Source organism: Triticum urartu, chromosome 7A, assembly GCF_056163025.1.
Source record: "Triticum urartu cultivar PI428250 chromosome 7A, HENAU_Tu73, whole genome shotgun sequence".
Lineage (NCBI taxonomy): Eukaryota > Viridiplantae > Streptophyta > Magnoliopsida > Poales > Poaceae > Triticum > Triticum urartu.
Genome location: NC_141879.1, coordinates 34,673,067 through 34,698,788, shown reverse-complemented (window position 1 = coordinate 34,698,788; position 25,722 = coordinate 34,673,067). Strand labels below are relative to the sequence as shown.

General features: G+C 44.1%; 2 protein-coding genes and 1 long non-coding RNA gene across 3 annotated transcripts; 2 read left to right on the top strand and 1 right to left on the bottom strand.

Moving 5' to 3' along the window:
• Positions 1–3,803: 3,803 nt before the first annotated feature.
• On the bottom strand, positions 3,804–5,847 carry LOC125521653 (aspartyl protease family protein At5g10770). The gene is made up of 2 exons (XM_048686710.2): positions 5,622–5,847; positions 3,804–5,352 (listed from the first exon to the last, which is right to left on the bottom strand). The coding sequence occupies exons 1-2, from the start codon at positions 5,776–5,778 to the stop codon at positions 4,061–4,063; spliced, it is 1,449 nt and encodes a 482-aa protein (XP_048542667.1). The 5' UTR covers positions 5,779–5,847; the 3' UTR covers positions 3,804–4,060.
• Positions 5,848–10,097: 4,250 nt separating this feature from the next.
• Positions 10,098–10,499, top strand: LOC147957375 (uncharacterized). The gene has a single exon (XM_087531667.1). It carries the CDS (start codon positions 10,098–10,100, stop codon positions 10,497–10,499), a length of 402 nt encoding a protein of 133 aa, XP_087387793.1.
• A 1,043-nt stretch (positions 10,500–11,542) lies between these two features.
• On the top strand, positions 11,543–13,752 carry LOC147957374 (uncharacterized). Its single transcript, XR_015611932.1, has 2 exons — positions 11,543–12,143; positions 13,476–13,752. It is a non-coding gene; the product is annotated as an uncharacterized LOC147957374 (long non-coding RNA).
• The last annotated feature ends 11,970 nt before the right edge of the window (positions 13,753–25,722 follow it).

The window sequence follows — 25,722 nt, the reverse complement described above, 5'->3', positions numbered from 1 at the left end:
CATTGAATTGCTTAGAGCATCTCCGGCCGCGCCCCCAACAGGCCCCCCAGGCCACTTTTTCGCCGCCGGCGCCAAAAAAATTCCCCACTCGCGCCCCCAGGACGCCGAAAATCGCCGGTTCGGCCCTTTTTTCCGCTCGGCGGTCACAGGCCAAACCCGGCGCACTAGGGGCAATTGGGAGCCCCGGCGCAAGGGAAAAGCGCGGCTGGCCCACACCAGCAGGGGAAAAGTTAAGGTTTTCTTCCTCGACTCGCCTCCCACCCCCGCGCCCTCGGCCGCCACTAGCTATATCCTGACGCCGCCTGCCGCCCTTCACCGCTAGATAGCCATTCCCCGCTGAAAAAATAGCAGAGCTTCGCCGCGGCAGCCCCTCCAACAGCAGCTGGGCGTTTCCGGCCGCGGAGGGGCAGTTTAGCGGCGGGTACACGCCCACCGGGCGCAAGGTGTTCGGCGATTTGCCTGCCTCGGCGATGGACTCGGATGATGAGGAAGCGCTCGCCGCGCTGTTGGAGGAGGAAGCCGAGGCCGATGTCCAGGAAGAAGAGCATCTCATGTTGCTCGCCGCCCTCGCCCAGCTGCTGGCGAGCAATGAAAAGCCGCAGCGAGGTGGCTCGGCGCCGGGGCGGGTGAAAGCAATGAACCGGCATCGTCTCGAAGGCTACTGCATGCTCTACTCCGACTACTTCGCCGATGCTCCACTTCACGGCGAGAAAACATTTCGGCGCGGTTATCGGATGAGCCGAAAGCTCTTCCTCAGGATTGTGAATTCCATCCGGGAGTTCGACAACTACTTCAAGTGCAAGATGGATTGCACCGGCGCCCTTGGATTCACCTCCATTCAGAAGTGCACGACAGCGATGAGGATGCTTGCATACGGAGCTCCCGGTGATTCACTCGACGACTATGGGCACATGGCCGAGTCCACCAGCATAGAGTGTTTCTACAAGTTCTTTCGGACAATGGTGGCCGTGTTTGGACCGCAATACTTGAGAACACCCAATGCGGAAGACACTTCTCGGATCCTAGCACGGAATGCAGCAAGAGGATTTCCTGGGATGCTTGGAAGAGTCGACTGCATGCATTGGAAATGGAAGAATTGCCCATTTGCTTGGCAGGGGATGTACAAAGGCGCCAAAGACGGTTGCAGTGTGGTACTTGAGGCGGTGGCCACACAGGACCTCTGCATTTGTCACTCCTTCTTTGGTATGCCAGGAACTCACAATGACATCAACGTGCTGCAGTGCTCTCCTGTCTTTGCCAAGCTTGTTGAAGGTCATTCTCCTCCGGTGAACTTCGAGATCAATGGGCGGCACTACAACAAGGGGTACTATCTAGCTGATGGCATCTATCCGAGATGGTCGACATTTGTGAAGACGATCTCAAACCCTGTGCCAGGAGGCAAGAACGGCTGGTTTGCGAAGGTTCAGGAGGCTTACAGGAAGGATGTCGAGAGGGCATTTGGTATGCTCCAATCTCGATTTGCTGTTGTCCGGTACCCCGCTCAGACCTGGTCGAAAGATCAAATGTGGGAGATTATGACTTGCTGTGTCATCTTGCACAACATGATCATCGAGAACGAGCAAGAAGACCCAGTGTTTGACACTGAACCATACTACAGGCAGGGTCCTCTAGCCAAAGTTGATCACCAGCTACCGGCAACCTGGACTGCCTATCTCAGTATGCGTCAGGAGATCCGAGACCCACAGGTGCATCATCAAGTGTAGCAAGATCTGATAGAGCATCTATGGAGGCTCAAGGGTGACGTCGGGCGCGACGTGTGATGGAATATGAGTTTTTATTTCTTCAACTATATAAATTGTATTGAACTATTTGTTGTTGTACTATTTTGTTGAAGTATTTGATATTTCTGTGATGAAATATGTGATAAAAAATTTATGTGCATAATTGAACGCCGAACAACGGCAAACCACGCGGAATATGGGCCTATTGTCGCCCATATGGGCCCTTTATTCGCCGAAATGGGATAAGTGGGCCAATATCGACGCCTGGGGGCGACGACTGGGCGCGAAACCGCTCCCAGCGCCGATTGTATCGCCGGCTCGCCCCCTGGGGGCGATTTTTATGCGTCCTGGGGGGCGAACGGCTGGAGATGCTCTTAAAGTTTCTAAATTCGAAATGTTTCAAATGGAATTCAAATCATTTTCAAACCCCTTTTTTAATTTCTTTAAATGGAAGAAGTCATATTATCTTCACTCTAGGGTTTTGTGATGAAATGAATTTGAATTCAGGAAGATCAAAATGCAAGATGAAAAGTTTCGAGAAAGTCCTTTTTTTCCCTCTCATTCAACTTTCAAAAAGTTTTCAATTTCCAATCATTTTCACACAATCAATCACACAACAAACAAACAATCATAATTAATTATTTAATATAACATTCCAAAATTTAGAATTTTGGGATGTTACATTTGCACTTCTTTCTAGGCATTGAAGTTAAGATGACTCAAGATGGCATGGTACTAAAACAAGAGAAATATGTTACCAAGCTTCTATCTCGTATGGGGATGAAAAACTGCAAACCTGTACCTACACATTGTCCTCCTCGGAGAAACTTTCAGCATATGAAGGTGAGCCACTTTATGAGGAAGATAGCACAAAGTATAGAAGTACTGTTGGAGCATTACAGTACTTGACTCTTACTCGCCCAGATATCTCATTTGCTGTTAACAAAGTTTGTCAATATCTGCATGCACCCACTACTGCACATTGGACAGCTATTAAGAGAACTGTAAGATATGTCAAACATACTATGGGAGTAGGACTGCATTTTAGACGCTCTAATTCTACTCTTGTGAGTGCATTCTCTGATGCTGATTGGGCAGGTTGCAGTGATGATAGAAAATCAACCGGAGGCTTTGCAGTGTTCTTTGGGCCTAATCTTGTTTCTTAAAGTGGTAGGAAACAAGCCACTGTATCAAGTTCAAATACAGAGGCTGAGTATAAATCCTTAGCTAATGCCACTGCAGAAATCATTTGGATTGAATCACTACTGGATGAAATGGGGGTCAAGCAGAATCGCATCTCATGTTTATGGTGTGATAATTTGGGACCAACATACTTGTCTGCAAACCCAGTGTTTCATGCAAGAACCAAGCATATAGAGATTGATTTTCACTTTGTGCCTGAAAGGGTTGCAGCAAAGAAACTTGAGATACGGTTCATCCCTTCCAAAGATCAAGTGGCTGATGGGTTCACCAAGGCACTACCAACAAAACCATTTGATGAGTTCAAGAGGAATCTAAACATAGAATAGTTGAGATTAAGGGAGGGTGTTAGAATTCATGTTTATCTCCGCATTGTAATCTCAACTCTATTCTATCTCTCTCCCTCGCGTAGCTGTTTAGGAGTCCTCCTTACAACCCAATCCTTGCGATCAGTTTCCTCTTCTTGTAAGCCACGGCAGGGCTGTTCTGCCTCGTTCAATATAAACCAACCCGGCTCCTCATCGAGGAGTAGGAACGCTTCCAAATCTAACAATGCAAGCATCCAGAAACAAATACTATTAATCAAGAAAAGAAAAAAACCACGCCTCATGAACACGTATGAGCTGGTGAGGCCAATCAACCCGCTGGTGACCGCTTTCATGCCCAACAATCTTTGTCTGAAGTTCAACAACCAATTAGCTCGTCAATTATTGAAGGAGTGCGTTCTAGTTTCTGCCGAGGAATCCTTCAAACACCTTTGTTGTAGTAAAAAGTGCGAAACCACCTCCACAATCAGAATGCTTCTTAATAGTCATATTACATTATTGCACATCAATAAGTAGAGTAATTATATCGGTTGAATTCCTTGACAATCTGTAAGGTTATATTATAAGGTTTACAATCATACAACCGTTGAACAAAATTACATGCATATATAAAACTATATAAAATTACATGCATATATAAGTATTACATCAATCTTCTTTCTTGCATTTATTTATACTCACAAACTAGCTCCATCCCAATGAGCAAGCTAGCTTGTAGACCCAGATATATATTAGGGGGCCAATCATGCATCACACGTACAAGTGGCCGTGGTTGGCCTGCAGCTTGCCACATCAGCACGCGCCACTGCGGAATCCCACGCTCCCGCTGCCGACGTCGTACAAAACCTCGTAGGTCTGCTGCTGCACGTTGCCGATGAATCCGATGGAGCCGTGGCCGCCAGGGGAGGCCGTGAAAGCCAGGCAGCCGTCCAGCATGATGGACGCCGGCTCGAGCTCCAAGGTGGCACCGCCTGCGAACACTAGGGACACCTTGGGGACATTGACCTCGGGGAAGCGGGTCAAGTCATAGCACGTGTCAAGGTTGCGTACGGGATCCGCAAGCGGGCCATACGCCGTCATGGCGCTCCTGAACGCTGCCCGCAGCGCTGCGTATGCCGACGGTGGCAGCTGCGTGACGACCGCCCCTGAGTCCATCACCGCACCACCGGCGAACGTAGCCGGCGGCACGTCGAGCCGCCTCCCGGCCACGGTGATTGCCTCCAGGCGGACGATGTAGAACGTCGGAGCGTGTTGGTTCTTGATCAGAGGCGTGCTCGTGAACTGCGACGAGTTCCCCACCGGCCCGCCCAGCGAGAGGAATCCATCGGAGCTCGGGTGCGGGACGCAGTAGGAGAAGGCGTTGCCGAAGGTCTCCGCGGTCTGCGCAAGGAGGGACCCAGCGCCGCCGCCGAGGGCCAGGACGCCGGCGGTCTGGTCACTGAAGGTGCCCCTCACGGCGTGGCTGCACCCGAACCGGAAGCCCTTGACCGCGATGGTGGGCGACAAGGTCAGCGTGTCGGTGACGTATGTCCCGGCGGTGGCCCTGCCGTCGCCGTAGTCGAGGATGTACTTGCATTGGTCGGAGCCGGCGGAGCAGCCACTGCTGTGGCTGCTACCGAGCTCCGTGCAGGCAGGGGAGCCGCAGGGGATAGGTGCGTACGTGCTGGAGTTGGCGGGGTCGTAGAGTTGGTCCTTCTGGAGGTGACACTGCGGGGCGGGGCACGGGAGGCACTGCACCCACGGAATGTCGCTGCTCGTGTCCACCACCACCGTTTGGCTCACCTTGGAGTACAAGTGTTCGCTGGTCCTTTCCATTGTCGTGGAGCTTGTCCCGCCGCTGCCCCCCAGCGTGCTTTTCGCAGTCATACTGCTGTCGATGTTGCTAGTTTTGGCTTCACGGGAGTGGATGACCGGCAGGCCATCGCCGGCCCTGCCGCCGGAGAGCTTCCTCCGGATTGAGCTGGTGCGTAGCTGGTCCCACAGGAGCATGCCGTCGACGACCGTAGTCGCCGCCGCCGACGAGCATGGGCCGTGCGGGCGGTTCATCGGTACCCACCTGACACCGTCGCCGGACGGCATTGTCACTGTTTGTCGACAGACGAAGGCGACAGGTTAACACGCATGCATATCCATCAATGAGCTCAATATTAAGCTAGCTACTATATGACGTACTTCCTCCGTTCGGAATTACTTGTCGCAGGAATGGATGTATCGGGAATTACTTATCGCAGGAATGGATGTATCTAGACATATTTCGAATACATCTATTTCTGCGACAAATAATTCCGAACGGAGCGAGTATGTACTAAATAACGTATGCATATGCATGCATGCAGTACCCTTAGATACTCACCCTTGTGTCCGGAGCAGACGGCGCCTTCTGCGATATGCTTTAGGGAGCTTGTTTTCACTGTCATGAAGTTGAGGAGCTGATGATGGTCACCCACACAAGAACCTACAGACAAGCTGACAAGAAGAAGCAATAGCAGCGGCATAGCGGAAATCGTCATGATTGTTGTGCTACTACGTGTGGCCTGGGATAGATCGATGGCCGCTTATGACTTGTGTTGGTCCTCCGCTCTCTAATCTCTCTCTATATATAGGAAAACTACGTACGCATGGACGGACCAAGCGGTAGCCATGCATGCACTGTTATACTACTATAAACTACTTCCTTCAACAAACAAAGGGCACGAATCACGTACCATTTCTTTTCTTTTCTTTTCTTTTCTGTTCTTTCTTAAGGAAGCTACCTTGCTAAAATGTTTTTCTAGGGGAAGCTAGCTAGAATTTTGGTACATGTACATTCGCCATGGAAATCAATTCATATGTATACATTTACACTTTTCTGTGGGAAAAATTGATATTTACATGTAGAACCATGGATGATGGAAATAAATACATTTAAATCTGCCTCTGCTGCTCCAGTTTTATTCCCTGCACCATCTGGAAGCACAAGGGGCTGTCGGTTTTCTCGACATTCCAAATCCCAGGAACGAGTGAATGTCTTCACAAACACCTCGTCTCGAACCCTAACCCTATATATGCATTACACGATTAAACACGCGTTGGTCTGTAAATCCTATAAAAGAACATGTGCACTTGTTCCTAGTGGCACGCTTGTGGCGTACGTGATAAACCAACAAAGCTTGATACATACCCTTGTCGCTTATGTGTGTGTGACAAACATATTGGCCGAATCCTGATAATAAGATAACTAATAGTTCTAACATCGATGGGATGGTTGATGCATGATTTCTGCAGTTTAATTGGCAGCTCAAAATCTATTAAAAGAAAACATGAATACATCCGTTAATTAGATGAAGATCCAATGGTCAAAATCACCGTTGTTGAATTGCTATATAATATGCACTAAATTCACGCCAATATCATACAAAGAAATTTCACGTCCACTTTATTTCTCTTTATCATCCTATACCATCATGATGTCTAAATAATAAAAATCTGATATTGGGCTAACCTTTTAGAGCTAAGGAAAAACTCTCACAGGCTTCCAACAAAGAATACAACTTTCAGAATCACATTCTAGACAGGGATGGACTGGCTCCTGTACGGAAAACGTAATAGATATTTTCCTGCTTATTTACCCGATTAGGCAGGATTGCCGAACTAAGATGTTCTATGTATTTTAAGAGGTTGTGAAAACAAATCCGTGCTATGTAATTTGTTGACAACTAACTAAAGCAAGTAAAAATGTTTGATGTACAAAAAATATAGCAAGTAACCAAATACTCAGTTTTCTAGAAAGCAGTTATACCGTTTTCTGCAGGCCACTGTTTTCTTGGTCCATGTGTTTATTTTGATCAATACTGGGAAATAACATATAAATATTTCGTTGAACATATACTAACCGTGAGTGACATCCAAAGCGTAGAGCATCTCTTTGCTAATATGTCTCTAAATATAGAATTGAGGCACAAGTTCCATGATTAGACTAAGATACATAAAGAAAGGCTAAAGTAGTAAGCTAGCTAGCTAGGTTCTTCTGCTTTATGTATAAATATCAATAAACTATTAACATTAGTACCGGGAACAAAGAAACAAGGTCCCATCAGAGATACTACTCGCAATCCCATCAGGGCCTTTAAGAATAGAACAATGGTAGGGAGATAAAAGAAGGAAAAATATCGATGATTTACAACCTTTTCTTTTTCTTTTTCATGCTTGATTTGTGGGATGTATCTCAGCAGATCGTATGTGACCAATTGCCATAAGCTTAGTCACTCTTTCAATCATGCGTGCATAATTGCGTATCTTTCGGCCTTTGGGTGATCTGCAATAGGGCACATTAGTTAGGTGTATAAGTGTGCTAGAGCTCAAGAGATGAAAATGTTCCCAAAAATATGATAACATCGACCAACCATCACAAATATGTCTACCCAAGAGAAAGTGGGCATGGCCGCGACGACACGGGAGAATGTTGTTGAGGATATTTTTGTAGATTCTTCACAATAGTACAATAGTCGCATGTGATTTATTCGGTAGTGGAGAGTCACCACATGCCATTGAAAGAACACGGGGCACAAGTTTACTACAGTTCGGGCCCCCTTGCGTGGGTAGTAGCCATAACCCTTCCTTAACTCATATATTAGATGACCCGTTACACCATTGGTGTAGAGAATAACTGCAGCCCAAAAGTTAACTATTTGATACATAAAATGAAAGTTATGTGAACTAATTAAAAAGACCAAGCGCAGCGATCGGCACAAAAGACTAACTGTAGTGAACTATTTTTGTAGATTCTTCACAACAGTACAGCAGCCACGGGTAGTAACCATATTCCTTCCTTCGTTGATACACTAGTCCACTGCCGCGGCGGAGCATAGAATGAAAGGACCATCGGCGCCGGCGACAGGAAGAAAAAGCCAGGGGCGGCGAACGCTCTCACAAGGAAGTGGTCTTGTCGGCTGTCCCTGTTGTGGAACTTGACCAGTTTGTGGCTGAGAGGTCCATGGTGGCAGATCTGTCGCGCTGAGTGCCCGACGGCAAGTTTCCACGGACCCCGGCCGCCGGTGGACAGGTACTCCACAAATGATCACTGCATAACGGAATGCACGGAAGACGGTAAGATTAATGTCTACTATATTTGCACCGATAATCAGCTATCGGACATCCTAAGCAATGCTTTTGTATTGTGAGTAGTTCTTGAAGACGTGAAGTAGAATTGTGGTTCAAGCTGTGAAGTGACCACGTCGTGCTTAGAGGGTGATGCTGCAGTTAAACACAACTTACATGTAGCCGAGTAGGATTAGTACTAGTCACTGATTTAGTATGATTTTTTTTTGCAGGGACCAATTTAGTTTGATATTCCCTTCGTTCCCAAATATTTGTCTTTCTAGAGATTTCAACAAATAACTACATACGGAGCAAAATGAGTGAATCTATAATATAAAATATGTCTACATGCATCCGTACGTTGTGTCCATTTGAAAATGCCTAGAAAGACAAGTTTTGGGAATGGAGGGAGTATTTCCTAGAGACTAGCAGCTATATATACATGTAAGCACTGCTGTAAAGTTTGTACCGTGAGTCGAAGCAATGAACAATACCCGCAAAAAATAGTAGCAATAGAAAGAAAAACATGAATGACATGTTCCTATAATAGAGGAGAGACAAGGAAGTCATCATAAGGGGACACAGACACCGCCCTAGATGCTGACCCATCAGAGACACAGTTACTGATGGTGTAACGAAGAAGATAAGGAAAACAGAAGACTTTAAATTCAGTCTAGTACACCAACCAACTCATCCAAAAGTCTGACTGATGGAGAAAGACTGCCAATATATTTAACCCCCCCTCCCCCCCCCACCCACCACGTCTAGACTTATTTAGTCTTCCGACGTGGGATTTATGTAGGTAGAAAATTTCTTTTTTAATTACTGCATAGGCACGGTTTTGAACTTTAAACCTCTTAAATCGGATGCCGTATTGAATTCATACACCATCTAACTCATTCAAAAGTCTGAACAGATGAAGAAAGACAGGCAAATTTCAACAACTATGACTATTGTTGCGTGTCCCTGTCCGGCTAGAAGTACTAGTGCATAACAGTACTAGTTCACGTCCAGCAAACGATCGATTAGGGATCGGAAGTTAGCTTTGTACCGCTGTGCCACTCGGTGTAAAAGGTATTTTGCCAGGATCACACTAGTCTGCTTCGTTCATCATTGTCGTCATAGTTCATCGTCGCTGTTGTCAGAAAGCACTTACCGCCAGGACTTGTCCAACGAAGAAAAGAACACTTAGAGCAACTCCAACGGATCGACCCAAATGAATGACGCTTCTGTCCATTTTTTGTCCGTTTGGATCGGCCGCCCACCAGTTGTCCGTCTAATTTTTCATTTGAGTCGGTAGTGCACCCAATGCGCCGGCTCATTCCATGAATGCACGCGTTGTAGATCATGCCAGCGGCCATGTCGTCGTCCTGGTTTTGGCGCTCCAGCGCGCGGGAAAGGTTCGCGCGCGCGGACGAAAATCGGGCTAGCGCGCGCTGGTTTTGGCGCTCCAGCGCGCGGGAAAGGTTCGCGCGTGCCGCGGCCGGCACTCGTTATAAGAAGGCGCTCCCTCCACACTTTGTCCGTCGCCCACTCGTCGCCTCACTAGCCTCGCCGCCTCTGCGCCACGATGTTTATTCGCCGCCTGGGCGCATCAGATTTTCGCGGAGTCCGTGAGCGCCGCTCCGATGCCTTCTCCTCCGAGATCTGTTTTGGCGATAAACGCCTTATCTTCGGCACCTTCGACACCGCAGAGGAGGCGGCCCGCGCGCACGACGTGGCGGCCTAGCGCCTCCTGAGGCCTCGTGGGGAGATGAATTTTCCTGACGTGTCGAGCCAGCGGGCGCAGGATCTAGCGTCTCTCCTGCGGCTTTTCACCGATAAGGATCGTTATGTCCACCGGAGGCAGCAGTGTCGCCTCGCCATCGCCGAGATGGACGTGGAAGCCATGGTGGTGTGGCGCGACCGCTTCCCGCAGGACATCGTCGACGAGCGCCAGTTCTACAAGCAAAGGAGGACGGAGAGGGAGGCGAGGAGGACGGAGCGAGCCGCCTATCGGGAGGACAAGCGTGCGCGGAAGCAAGCCGCTCAATTGAAACTGAAGCTACCCGAAACATCGGGGTGGTACTTCGAGGATGAGTTGTATGCTGACGCCTACATTCATACGTCGGAGGAGGACATTACCGAGTCAGAGTCGGAAAGCGACGCCGAGTAGTTAGTCTTTTCTTTTATCTGTGTACGCTAGAATTATCTATGTATTCTTGTTCTATCGGAAAAAATGGCTGGCGGCGTTGGCGACGAAGCAGGCGGCGACGGTGTGCTGTTGGATGTGGAGAGGCCAATGTGCCACCGACCAATGGGCCCGGGAAGGAGAGAGGGCGAGCGCGCGTGCGTCCGCGCTGACGCAAATCCGGCTCAAAAATGGGCCAGGAATGGGTCGGCAGACGAACAAAATCGGACGCGCATCCGTTTAGGTCGGTGCATTGGGTCAGCTTTTGTGTCAGCGCCGACCCAAACGAAAGACGGCGGACGAAATGGGTCACTCCATTGAAGTTGCTCTTAGGGCCATCCAAAAAGAAGAGTACAATTTTAAGAACCACATTCTAGACAGTGACGGACTACCTACTTCCTGAAAAATGTAACAGATCCTCCTTGCATATATATATATCAGATTATGCCCAGTTGCGAAACTATGATATTTTGTATATTTTGACCGGCTGTGGAAACAAATCCGTGGGAGGTAATTGATTTGACAACAAACTAAATTAATGACCCAGGCGTTTAGAAACAAATCCGTGAATGTAAAGCTTGATTGTACAAAATATAAATAAGTGTAATCATACACTGACTTGTCTAGAAAGCAGTTTTAGTCGACAGAATTATTATCGATTCTTGCGGGCCACCGATTTCGTGGTTCATTTGGTTAGTTCCCTCAAACACTTGAAATATTTTCTTGCACATATACTAACCGTGACTGATAGCCAAAGCATAAAGCACCTGTCTGTTCAGGTATCTCTACATTTATATAATTGACACGCAAGTTCCATGTATATATATATATATATAGAAAGTCTATTAGTAATCCAGGATGAAAAATTATTTATTTCTCATCCGGGTCGAACGGCCGCACCCAACCAAAAACCTTGGCTCCATCGCAATCGCTCTACATGGCTCAAGCCGCACCGCTGTCCGGTCAAGTTTTTTTTTTTCTCAAGGCGACGGTTAACCCACTCTTTCCGTCGATCAAAAGTAAAAAAAAATGAATGGATAACCCCGGCATTTTGGATCTAAGCGGCGAGCAGTTTTTCGGAGGCGAGCGGCGGGAGGTTTCGACGGCGAGCTGCCGCTGGACACGGATGCGTGTGGCACTGGTGGTGCCCCGTTTGCCGGAGGCAGCACCGAGGCGAGCGGCCGGTGCTGCAAGAGGCTTCACGGTGGGTGGCGGCCTCTTCGGCGGCGACAGTGTGGCGACCCGCCTCCATCCCCCTCTCCCTTCCTTGCCTGTGGCGATGGACGAGGACCATGGCCCGACCTCCTTCTCCATAACCCGCACCCGCGCTCCCCTATTTTCGCCGCTGGACTCTCGTCCCCACGGCGGCGGCGGCCCCTGCCTCCACTCCACGCTCCTCTTCTCTTCGTCGCGCACGGCGGCATAAGGAGGGGTTCTGATGGGAGCAAGGCTTGCGACCCCTCCGTCACAACTGCTCCGGGGCCCGGACAAAGCCGAGGCCGTCTCTGTGAACTCTCCAGCGAGCTGACTATTGCCCTCCTCCATCTAAGATGCAATCATGCAAGGTAGCAGCAGCAACACAGGTTCCATGGCCTCTGTCGCATAGCTGCCACCCAAAGCCGTCCCCAGGTTCTCTCTCTCTCGATGCTTCTCTGTATCTTCTTATTAGTCACTTTGCTACTGCCATTTAGATTAATTAGCATATTATATAGGAAGAGAAGTGTGCACCAAGCCTCATCAGTGAAGCGATAAAGAATTGCAATCATATCTGACTACCTTAGATATTTACTTACTTGCTAGGTTCATGCTTTGGCTGTGCTTTCTTGTATAAGGTTGTTCCCAGTAAGGAAACATCTACTGTATATTCAGGATCTAGGAGAATGTTTTCTCACTCAAGTTCAGGTTGGGTTGTTGATTAAATATCAGGTTGCTGAGGCGGGGGTACACAGACCCAGGGGGGCCTTCTAACTCCCTCCTTTAATCTCCTATTGCTCTCCCCATCATTTGCCAAACATGCGGTATATGAGGTGCTCTGTTTGATGATAGCCTGAACCCTGAAGCAAAACCAGAACCATTGGTATTCCGAATTGTTAGGAGTGTTGTTTGAATGCTCTTCGGTTTATTAGTCCCAAATTTTGGTTTGCATCAGCCGCTTCAGGAGATGGCCATGGTGCGCCACAAAATTAGCTTGATCTTAAGATAGTACGAGTAGGCATACTCCCTAGCTCCTAGTGTAGCAGGCTGTACTATGCAGCTACCTAATTGGAATTCGGAACTATTGTCTTCCGTTGTTCCAACAAATCGGGGATTCAGTATAAAGCTTATGGGTGTTTTTCTGTATTCGAGTTTGCTCTCCTTAGTACAGGGATAGCTTTGCCTCCAAAATATAGAGTGATAACTTTACAAACCAATGAAAAAAAATTGTTTGCTCAAAGTTCCACCATTGTCCTGTTCAAACTGTAATATTTAGATGAAATGAATCGTGATCTAAGAGTTCAGTTCGGATTTAAGGCGTGGAGAAAAATAATAATCAAGTAGTCTTATGACCATCACCGTGTTCACTTTGTTTTGGTTTCAGCTAGCCTGATGTCTCTGTGTAAATATTGAATTAGCTACTTGAAACTTTCTTCACAACATGAAAATTTATGAAGGGCTACCAGGTCATCTATAATTGGATTAAGGAAATGCTGAGTTAGCTCGAACAGTCTCCGCATAGATTACTGGATAAATAAGAAATTGTATGAAGTAATAACTTCAAAAAGGAAATCCTAGTGCACTTTTACTTATCACTTGCTATGACCATAGTAATACAATCAGTATCGCCCCCTCTCCATCAATTTATGAGTATGTGTCTTATTCTCCCATCCAATATATCTGCTCGAATTATGTGTTTATTTACTGTTTTCATATAGAAGTTCTGTTCTTGTATAATATTTTAACATCACTGGCAATCATTGTTAGGGTACGGTGGTGGTTGGCATTCTGTTTGATGCGGGCTGCATCTACTCCCACAACAACGGTCAGCAACTAGGTGTTCACCATCGGAGTTCTTCAGTATCGCCCCCTCTCCGTCATGTATGTGTAGTTTACTCTCCCATGCCAAGTATCTGCTTGAATTAAGTTAGATTCAGTAAGAAAATATGTTAGCTAAACTTGGATGGATTGTGTCCCCAAGTGCAGAGCTGAAACATTATGTATTTTATTTCGGTCTCGTCCTCAAATATATTTGTTTTGGGCATAGCTATCGCACAAGCTTAGTACTCTGGCTGTCATAATTTCTTTTGCGTAGTTTGTATGTGCTTAGTCAGATATCTTATTGGTTTTATTCATAGACAGTCATTTATTGAACCATCAAACAGGGCACCTCATCTATGGCCTGTTTGATGGTGGCCTGAAGAAAAACAAGAACCATTGGTATTCGGATTGGTTAGGAGTGTGGCTCGATTCCTCTTCATTTTAATAGTCCCAAATTTGATTGCATCAGCCGCTTCAGGAGATGTTCATGTGCGCCACAAAATTAACTTGATCTGACGATAGTACGAGGCTACCTGCTGGCTACTCTGTAGCTCCTAGTCTAGCTGGCTGGACTATGCAGCTATTTAATTGGCGTTCAGAACTAGTGCCTTTGGTAGTTCCAGCAAATTGGGGATTCAGTAGCGCTCTTCCGTTTTCGAGTTTGCTCTCGTTAGTACAGGGATAGCATTGCCTCCAAAATATATATTGATAGCTCCACAACCGAAGAAAAAAAAATAGGCTGAAGGTTCTACAATTGTCCTGTCCAAACTGTAATATTTAGATAACATGAATTCTGATCCCAGAGTTCAGTTTTGATTTTCAGGAGTGGGAAATAACTGTAATATCTGCTTGAATTAAGTTAGATTCTATAAGAAATATACTCCCTCCGTTCCGAATTACTCGTCGCAGAAATGGATGTATCTAGATGTATTTTAGTTCTAGATACATCCATTTCTGCGACGAGTAATTTGGAACGGAGGGAGTAGTTTCCTGAATTTGGATGGATTACGTCCCCAAATGCAGAGCTGAAGCATTTTGTATACTATTTTGATCTCGTCCCTGAATGTATGGCGTTTTGGGCATAGCTCTCCGACAAGCTTAGTACTCAGACTGTCATATTTTCTTTTCCCCACTTGTATGTGCTTAGTCAGAGTTTTTTCTTGTTTTTGTTCATAAATAGTGTCATTTCTAATTTAACTTTACTCGACATGTAGATGTCAATTCATAGTTTATGACTATGGTTATACATTCATATTACTTTGCGCCCATCTCCTTATAGTAAGAAAATGCTATTGTTTCCATCCTCCATTGATTACGGGAGGAAGAGTGTTCAGCATTGTCATATACCACACGCGTAATGTCTTAAAAAGCTTGATACAGTGCATGATTGAGAGGGGGGGTGGGGGGTGGGGTGGAGTATTAGTGCCATTTCACAGAACCAAACCTACCCTAGGGCCCTTTATAAACTCTTTTGTAAACTCTCTAGTTTAGAGCTCCTTCTCTTTGCGGTTACTCTATAACCTTTTCCTCAGTCATGGGGAGAGAAGGAATAGGCTGAGACTCCAGCATTTAATTGTAAATTGTTATTCATGAGTTAATACATGTCAGTAGGATTGTACGAATCTTTCCTACTGTCTTTGATGGTTCAAAAAAAAAAGGTTCGATTTCTCAATAAATGAAACTGTATATTTAGGTGACCGGAAAGAGTAGGTTTTGTCCCCAAAAAACAATCTTTAGTGACTTCTGGCTTCCTGGGATGGTTTATTTTGACTACTAGCTTGTTTTAATCTAGACTAGATAGACTGATGGCATGCATCTCCATTACTGATTGAAATTCCCGGCTACAGACTAGTTTGTATGATTCCTTTTCTTATGTTCCTTGAAAAAGAAAATGTTGTGTACAAATTTGGTTATGAGTTTAAATCATCATGTCAAGCTTTTAGCTCATAATCTTACAGATTTTTTATTAGTATACGGAGAGGAAATCAGAAGTTTAAGGTTCCCTTTGTTCTTGTATAATCTGCTCATTTTGACCATTTGCATATTTATATTAGTTTTTGCTCTGTTTGGTTTACTGCTTCATTCACATAATCCACGAATGTTATATGTTCTTGCGTGTTGGCGCCTTGGCGGCCTCTACCTGTTTGTTGGTATGCTTCTGACAGCGGAGTATGTTCTTTCTGGTGTCTATTCAAGTGGATGACTGCTAATATACAAGGGATAGAATGTACAGTATTTTATTTCAAACTGAAGTGGATTTCTGGAACATGTCTTCTTATTTTATTGTTTGGCGGGTGCAAGTGATGTTAGATTCAAATTTTGGGACCTTCCTTTACAGTAGCAAAATTCAGGATTGGCGAGAAGAAAAGTGAACATAGAGGCTTCAGATCTATTAATAGGATACGATGTTGCTTCCAACCCATGGATATGAATGTTCCAGTCGCTGGAGAGATTGTTGGACAGATGAAATTGATGAGAAATCTTTGCCCCCCCCTGCAAATTATGCAGCTTGAACACCAAGCTCAAACCTGTACAATGGCACTGGAGTTGCGCCTCCAAATCTCTTTGCATCTTGATGTAATTAGCCCAGTAGTATTCAGTTCTGTAGTAATGATTTGTGATTTTTCCTGCTGCTGGTTACCGAGTGCCAAGTGGCATTTAGTTTCTCCAAAGGAATTTCATTTGTACTCGTATGGATGATTTTTATTACGTGAGATATTTTGTGGAATCATCAGTTCTTTTTCTACATGTAATATATTTATTTGGCTTTGTTATTCCTGGGCCATGTCGTTATTCCATGCAGTATGATTTAAAGGCCACCAGGTTGGGCCTGATTATCACCTTTTAGAGAGGTTCCAATAATGTGTACGTTGGCTACAGATTTTTCTTACGTCATGGTTGTCCAAATGCCTCCTGTACAGATTTTTCTCGTGCCATGGACGTCCAAATGCCTCATGTATGCTATTTTATACGGGTCATAAAATTACTTAAGAGAAAATACAATATAGGAATGCAGGCTTCTTATCATACAAAGAAAATTATGAACACCTCCCCATTCATTGCCGTAAGATTACAGCACTATCTTTCGTTTTTATAGCATGATTTTGGTGCACGTTTCATGGACATGACGTAACGGCCATGTTCGGTAATACTCCGCTCCTTCGCCAGGGAGCGGAGCGGGCGGATCGCCCATTTGGCTGCTCGCCCAAATTACACAAGATGCCGCTCCGCTCCTGCAGTGGAGTTAGGAGTGGAGAGTTTCCGAACGGCCCCTTACAAGCATGCATTCCGTAAGATTACGTGTCTCTCTTTGTGCGATGAGAGACCGGTCTCTTTTCTCCCCACTGTAATCTTATTTCAAATATTTTCTTTCTTACGCTTTCAAGTCTTGCCGGTGAGATTGGACTGGGGTGAGAAATAAGAATTCTTCATCCTGGGTGACGAATAGCGCGACATATATATATATATATATATATATATATATATATATATATATATATATATATATATATATATACTAATTGGAGGCACCATTGAAGCCTCCACGTTAACCGTGGAAAAAAGATAATATTAGCTTTTAGATCATAATTATGCGGCTAAGATTACATGGTAGGAAAAGAGTCCTATTTGTATAGGTACATGTCGATCTTCCCGCAAAAAAAAAAAGCCGTATGTGATCTGGAAAAATACACAGCCGTACGTGAATAGATCAGCTGCTCAACCTCTACCTTCCAAAAGCCTTACGTGATGCTCCAAAAGATATAGTACAATACTAAATTTATTATACCCCGGTCTCCCCCTATTTCTCCAGTAAGAATAATCAACGTACGTGAAGCTCTGTAGAAAAATAATCAACGTTCAGCAGCTGTGTACAGTTTGGAATCCAAACTCTACTCGGTCTATTTAAAAAGTCAACATACAACACTTCAAAAAGCATCGTGAAGCAATGGTGTACGCTTTGATTTAATAAATATGCGCAGATCTCTGTACCCACGGCTGACTTTCTAGAAAAAAATATTATTATCAAAGCAAATTTTTATGTTAAAAATGAGAAATATTATATATGAGTCTTGATATATGTTAACTACTCAAAATGAATCCCTGCAAAAAACACTGAAAAGGTAAAAACGAAAATTACAATGTTACTTCAATTTTTGTAACGATATTTTACAAATGCACATAACCTCTCCAGGCAAAAATAACATCTATTACACTACACACAAAATGTTGCGACCTTAGTTTGCACGTTTTGACTGCTACAAAGAAAAATTATAGTAAATCATAACAATATTAAATTGCTCCTCTACAATAAATATAAAATAGAAATAAAATAACTAATATTACAGTATATAAATGATTTCACTAACCTAAGTACATCACAAAATTCAAGTCGAAGAGGAGCACCATCTATGTCCGCAGTAGGAACTTCCGAAGGCATTCAGAATTAGCCGATGCCGAGCAGAGCTACAACTGGATTTAAACTAGGAATCTAAAAAGTTGAGCATGATATATAGATACAACGAGATATAAAGCAACACATTAAGTGGGACGTATAGGTTCATATGACGGGTCAAAGAAAATCCATTGTCTCCATCTACAATAGGACCTTCGAAAGGCGTTCTGGAGTTGGCCTATTCGGTAGAACAAGAAGTGGATCTAATCATGCAAAGTAAGAAATCTAACCATGATGGATGTACAATGTGCACGGCTCAAGTCGAAGACGATCCATTCTTTGCGTCTACACTAAGAGATTCGGAAGGTGTTATAAAATTGGCTGCCCACATGCAAAACAAAGAAGTAGATCTTACTATGCAAATGAAAAAGCTGACTAGCATGAATGGATATAAAAACTATATATAAATGGAATTCTAATAAGAGATATTATGTTCATTTTATTCAAAAAGCAGTAATCTCCGACAATAGAAAGATTATTTTTTTCCTCAGAAGAACTTAACATTCTCTGTATCATAGAGTTCAACCACATTTATATTTATATAAACAAAAGTTATGTTTCTTTGTGGTCTGTCCAATGTGGGATAAACTTTGATAACAATTTCCAAAATTGGAAGGCATTCTTTTAAAATGCCAACAAATTCATTGATATGTGTACCCACAAAAATGGAAACAATAGCTATGTTTGTCTCCACAATAAGATGATGAAATAACTGTAAAACCATCATCACCTAATAACTACTTAATCACATTATTTATTTAAAATTATACATACACTAGTAGAAAACAGGGCTTTGGTCACAGCTCAATATACATATTAGTCCCGGTTGCATTACGAACCGGGACTAATCTGAGCATTAGTCCCGGTTCAAATGAGACCTTTAGTCCTGGTTTGAGACACGAACCGGGACTATAGGGTGCGATGCCCTTTAGTCCCGGTTCATATCTCAAACCGGGACTAAAGGGCTCGTGTCTCAAACTACCCCCCCCCCCCCCCCCCCGTGTATCGCCATTTTAGTTAAAAACAAAAGAAAATGATAAAAACTTCAAAAAATAAAATCCTTCGAGATGTAGTTATATTACTACATCTACTAGTTAGGAAAATTTAAAAACTTCAATTTGGACATGTTTTGCAAAAAAAGTGTTACGAAAAAGTAAAACGGCTATAACTTTTGCATACGATGTCGGAAAAAATGTATAATATATCAAAATGTTCGGCACGAAAATCCGCATCCGATTTTGACCGCTGTAGGCCGTTTTGCAAAATTTTAGAATCCTAAAATTCAAAAAGGGAAAAAGTTATGCTCAAATTTCAGTTTTTTTAAATTTTGGTTAAATCTGGTCAAACTACTTATTCAAGAAGTATTAGTGTGACTAAATAATTATTCAAGAATATTAGTGTTACTAAATAATTATTTCAGTTTTTTAAAACTTTGGTCAAATCTGGTCAAACAATGGTCAAACTACTTATTCAAGAAATATTAGTGTTACTAAATAATTATTGTTTTTAGAATTATAGTTTCAAACTCAATCAGTGAAATGTGTGACTTCATGTTCAAGCTAAACTCCTGAGGGTTAATAGGATTGACATCTTACTATTGTCAGGAAAACAACAAGTGCAGACATGGAAAACGAGGGGGAATAGAACCCAGAAGTTAAGCGTGCTCAGGCTGGAGTAGTGAGAGGATGAGTGACCGGCCGGGAAGTTAGTTGATTTGGAATGATGAGGGGAGATTAGAGGTTAATTAAGTAGTGATGAGGGGTGATTAGAGATTAAATTGTAAAATAATTCAGAAATTTGAAAATCGGGAAAAAATAAAAAAATTCAAAAAAACAATTCGTAAAATTTGCTTTAGTCCCAGACAGCAGCCATGTGGAGGGTCTTTAGTCCCGGTTCATACCAGAACCAGGACTAAAGGGGCGGGCCTTTAGTACCGACCCTTTAGTCCCAGTTTCAAAACCGGGACAAATGGATCTTTTTCTACTAGTGATAGTAAATGTTGTAAATATGCTAGAACCGGGACAAATGGACCTTTTTCTACTAGTGATAGTAAATGTTGTAAATATGCTAGCCCGTGCATATGCACGGGTTGATGACTAGTAAACTAATAATATGAGTACCACAAATAAAGAAACAGCCCCGCCAAAAAGGAACCAAAAAAAAAGGTTCCCATCATAGATGGTTACTGCCATTTAAGAAAGAATTCTTATAGAGAGAAAACGGATATATTTTTGATGATGCACAACCTTTTCTATTGTTTTATTCTCCATGGGTCAAACATTGATATGTGGGCGTCTTGCACATCACACAAAATCGTGCATGGCGAATCGCAAGAAGTTTAGTCAATCATGAGACCATACAAAAAATGAGAGTTGGAAGGAGATGACTTACATAGAGTCAAAGTTTGTCTCTTCAAATATTTTGCTCTAAGCATATCCTACCAATCCCCATATTCATTCTCTAGTGTCCAAATCAACTTGCACAAAAGACTAATGTTCTTGTCATCCAAAAATGTAACCGTCAACTCCCCTTGGTCTCTAGTTTGGCATACATCAAACCATTGAACATATAAAGGATGAGTGGGGTGCTAGGCACAACCACTGCATCCACGTCAGCAATGAATAGTCTTGCGTCCCGCACATGAGCGACCCGAGGCGTCCGCGCATGAGCGAGCCGAGCGAGCGAGAGAGCCGAGCAAGAGCCTGTGAGGCGTGGCCAAACTTGAGTCCCCCACCCCCCAGGTGTCGCCATGCCCCCATTCTCCCCTTCTCTGCGAACCAGCTGTTGCTCCTCCTCCGTCCTCCTCTCGCACCTCTCCTCCCTCCCTCCCTCCTCGTGCACGCTCGCCTCCGGCCACCTACGCCACCAGGCCTCCTCTATCTCCTCTCCATCTCCCTCTCCTCTCCCTCTCCTATCCATCTCCCTCTCCTCTCCTCCCTCCTCCATGCGCCCAGTGCCCGCGTGCTTGCCTCCCGCACCAGAGGAGCGAGCCGTTGCAGAGGAGAGGGAAGACGATGCTGGACGGCTCATCTCTGTTGGGGAACGTAACATGCAATTTCAAAAAAATTCCTACGATCACGCAAGATCTATCGAGGAGATGCATAACAACGAGAGGGGAGAGTGTGTCCACGTACCCTCGTAGACCGAAAGCGGAAGCGTTAGATTAACGCGGTTGATGTAGTCGGACGTCTTCACGATCCAAATTATCCAAGTACCGAACGTACGGCACCTCCGTGTTCAGCACACATTCAGCTCGATGACGTCCCTCGAAATCTTGATCCAGTAGAGGGTCGAGGGAGAGTTCCTTCAGCACGACGGCGTGACGATGGTGATGGTGATGTGATCCGCCCAAGGCTTCGCCTAAGCACTACGACAATATTACCGGAGGAGTAAACTGTGGAGGGGGGACACCACACACGTCTAAGAGAAATCTTGGTGTCCTTTGGGGTGCCCCCCCCCGCCCCCGTATATAAAGGGGGGAGGAGGAGGCCGGCGGCCAGGAGGGGCGTGCCAAGGGGGAAGTCCTACTTGGACTCCTAGTCCAAGTAAGATTCGCCCCACCCCCCCTTTTCCTTTCTCCATGGATGGAATAGGAAGGAGAGGGAGAGGGAAAGGGAAAGGGGGCCCCTCCCCTTGTCCAATTCGGATTGGGCAAGGGGGGCGCGCGCCACCTCCCATTTAGCCCTCCTCTCTCTCTCTCTACTAAGGCCCACTAAGGCCCATTATTCCCCCGGGGGGTTCCGGTAACCCCTCGGTACTCCGGTAAAATATCCGAATCACTCGGAACCATTTAGATGCCTGAATATAACCTTCCAATATATGAATCTTTACCTCTCGACCATTTCGAGACTCCTCATCATGTCCATGATCTTATCCGGGACTCCGAACAAACTTCGGTCACCAAAACACATAACTCATAATACAAATCGTCATCGAACGTTAAGCTTGCGGACCCTACGGGTTCAAGAACTATGTAGACATGACCGAGACACATCTCTGGTCAATAACCAATAGCGGAACCTGGATGCTCATATTGGCTCATACATATTCTACGAAGATCTTTATTGGGAAAACCGTATAACAACATACGTCATTCCCTTTGTCATCGGTATGTTAGTTGCCCGAGATTCGATCGTCGGTATCAACATACCTAGTTCAATCTCGTTACCGGCAAGTCTCTTTACTCGTTCTGTAATGCATCATCCTGTAACTAACTCATTAGTTACATTGCTTGCAAGGCTTATAGTGATGTGCATTACCGAGAGGGCCCAGAGATACCTCTCCGATACTCGGAGTGACAAATCCTAATCTCAATCTATGCCAACTCAGCAAACACATTCAGAGACACCTGTAGAATATCTTTATAATCACCTAGTTATGTTGTGACGTTTGATAGCACACAAGGTGTTCCTCCGGTATTCGGGAGTTGCATAATCTCATAGTCATAGGAATATGTACAAGTCATGAAGAAAGCAATAGCAATAAAACTAAACGATCATTATGCTAAGCTAACGGATGGGTCTTGTCCATCACATCATTCTCTAATAATGTGATCCCGTTCATCAAATGACAACACATGTCTATGGTCAGGAAACATAACCATCTTTGATTAACGAGCTAGTCAAGTAGAGGCATACTAGGGACACTCTGTTTTGTCTATGTATTCACACATGTACTAAGTTTCCGGTTAATACAATTCTAGTATGAATAATAAACATTTATCATGATATAAGGAAATGTAAATAACAACTTTATTATTGCCTCTAGGGCATATTTCCTTCAGTCTCCCACTTGCCCTAGAATCAATAATCTAGATTACATAGTAATGATTCTAACACCCATGGAGTCTTAATCACCGGGTCTGCAACATTTAGATCTGTATGTATTTTGCAAATCTCTATGTCTCCCTCCTTGACTTGATCGCGGATGGAATTGAAGAGTCTCTTGATGTGTTTGGTTCTCTTGTGAAATCTGGATTCCTTCGCCAAGGCAATTGCTCCAGTATTGTCACAAAAGATTTTCATTGGACCCGATGCACTAGGTATTACACCTAGATCGGATATGCACTCCTTCATTTGCTGCTTCCGAAGCAGCTATGTACTCTGCTTCACACATAGATCCCGCCACGACGCTCTGCTTGGAACCGCACCAACTTACAGCTCCACCATTCAATATAAATACGTATCCGGTTTGTGACTTAGAGTCATCCGGATCAGTGTCAAAGCTTGCATTGACGTAACGATTTACGATAAGCTCTTTGTCTCCCCCATAAATGAGAAACATATCTTTGTCCTTTTTAGGTATTTCAGGATGTTCTTGACCGCTGTCCAGTGATCCACTCCAAGATTACTTTGGTACCTCCGTACTAAACTTATAGCAAGGCACACATCAGGTCTGGTACACAGCATTGCATGCATGATAGAACCTATGGCTTAGGCCTAGGAAATGGCTTTCATTTTCTCTCTATCTTCTGCAGTGGTCAGGCATTGAGTATGACTCAACTTCACACCTTTTAACACAGGCAAGAACCCTTTCTTTGACTGGTCCATTTTGAACTTCTTCAAAACTTTATCAAGGTATGTGCTTTGTGAAAGTCCAATTACGTGTCTTGATCTATCATTATAGATCTTGATGCCCAATATGTAAGAAGTTTCACCGAGGTCTTTCATTGAAAAATTCTTATTCAAGTATTCTTTTATGCTATCCAGAAATTATGTATTATTTCCAATAATCAATATGTCATCCACATATAATATTAGAAATGCTACAGAGCTCCCACTCACTTTCTTCTAAATACAGGCTTCTCCAAAAGTCTGTATAAAACCATATGCTGTGATCACACTATCAAATCGTATATTCCAACTTCGAGAGGCTTGCACCAGTCCATAAATGGATCGCTGGAGCTTGCACAGTTTGTTAGCACCTTTAGTATCGACAAAACCTTCTGGTTGCATCATATACAACTCTTTTTTAAGATATCCATTAAGGAATGCAGTTTTGACATCCATTTGCCAAATTTCATAATCATAAAATGCGGCAATTGCTAACATGATTCGGATAGACTTAAGCATTGCTATGGGTGAGAAAGTCTCGTAGTTAACTCCTTGAACTTGTCGAAAACCTTTTGCAACAAGTCGATCTTTGCAGACAGTAACATTACCGTTGGCATCAGTCTCCTTCTTGAAAATCCATTTATTCACTATGGCTTGCCGATCATTGGGCAAGTCAACCAAAGTCCACACTTTGTTCTCATACATGGATCCCATCTCAGATTTCATGGCCTCAAGCCATTTCATGGAATCTGGGCTCATCATCGCTTCCTCATAGTTCGTAGGTTCGTCATGATCAAGTAACATGACCTCCAGAACAGGATTACCGTACCACTTTGGTGTGGATCGTACTCTGGTTGAGCTACGAGGTTCAGTGGTAACTTGATCTGGAACTGGTGTAGGAATCACTGGAACTGGTTTCTGTGATGAACTACTTTCCAATTCCGGAGAAGGTACAATTACCTCATCAAGTTCTACTTTCCTCCCACTCACTTCTTTCGAGAGAAACTCCTTCTCTAGAAAGGATCCATTCTTAGCAACAAATATCTTGCCTTCGGATCTGTGATAGAAGGTGTACCCAACAATTTACTTTGGGTACCCTATGAAGACACATTTCTCCGATTTGGGTTCGAGCTTATCAGGTTGAAGATTTTTCACATAAGCATCGCAACCTCAAACTTTAAGAAACGACAACTTAGGTTTCTTGCTAAACCACATATCATAAGGTGTCATCTCAACGGATTTAGATGGTGCCCTATTTAACGTGAATGCAACCGTCTCTAAAGCATAACGCCAAAACGATAGCGGTAAATCAGCAAGAGACATCATAGATCGCATCATATCTAATAAAGTACGGTTATGACTTTCGGACACACCATTACGCTGCGGTGTTCCAGGTGGCGGGAGTTGCGAAACTATTCCACATTGTTTCAAATGAAGACCAAACTCATAATTCAAATATTCACCTCCATGATCAGATTGTAGAAACTTTATTTTCTTGTTACGATGATTTTCCACTTCACTCTGAAATTCTTTGAACTTTTCAAATGTTTCAGACTTATGTTTAATTAAGTAGATATGCCCATATCTGCTCAAATCATCTATGAAGGTCAAAAAAATGATGATACCCGCCGCGAACCTCAACACTCATCGGACCGCATACATCAGTATGTATTATTTCCAATAAGTCAGTTGCTTGCTCCATTGTTCCGGAGAACGGAGTCTTAGTCATCTTGCCCATGAGGCATGGTTCGCAAGCATCAAGTGATTCCAAAACCCCATCAGCATGGAGTTTCTTCATGCGCTTTACACCAATATGACCTAAACGGCAGTGCCACAAATAAGTTGCACTATCATTATTAACTTTGCATTTTTTGGCTTCAATATTATGAATATGTGTATCACTACAATCGAGATTCAACAAAAATAGACCACTCACCAAGGGTGCATGACCATAAAAGATATTACTCATATAAACAGAACAACCATTATTCTCTGATTTAAATGAATAACCATCTCGCATCAAACAAGATCTAGATATACTGTTCATGCTCAAGGCTGGCACCAAATAACAATTATTTGGGTCTAAAACTAATCCCGATGGTAGATGTAGGGGTAGCATGCCGACGGTGATCACATCGACTTTGGAACCATTTCACACACGCATCGTCACCTCGTCCTTAGCCAATCT

Bases quoted from the DNA above. Each gene is read 5' to 3' on its own strand.
- LOC125521653 (XM_048686710.2), bottom strand. From the start codon at position 5,778: ATGACGATTTCCGCTATGCCGCTGCTATTGCTTCTTCTTGTCAGCTTG. The intron at 5,353-5,621 runs GTGAGTATCTAA...GTCGACAAACAG, and splicing joins CGTCTGCTCCGGACACAAGG to TGACAATGCCGTCCGGCGAC.
- LOC147957375 (XM_087531667.1), top strand. From the start codon at position 10,098: ATGAATTTTCCTGACGTGTCGAGCCAGCGGGCGCAGGATCTAGCGTCT.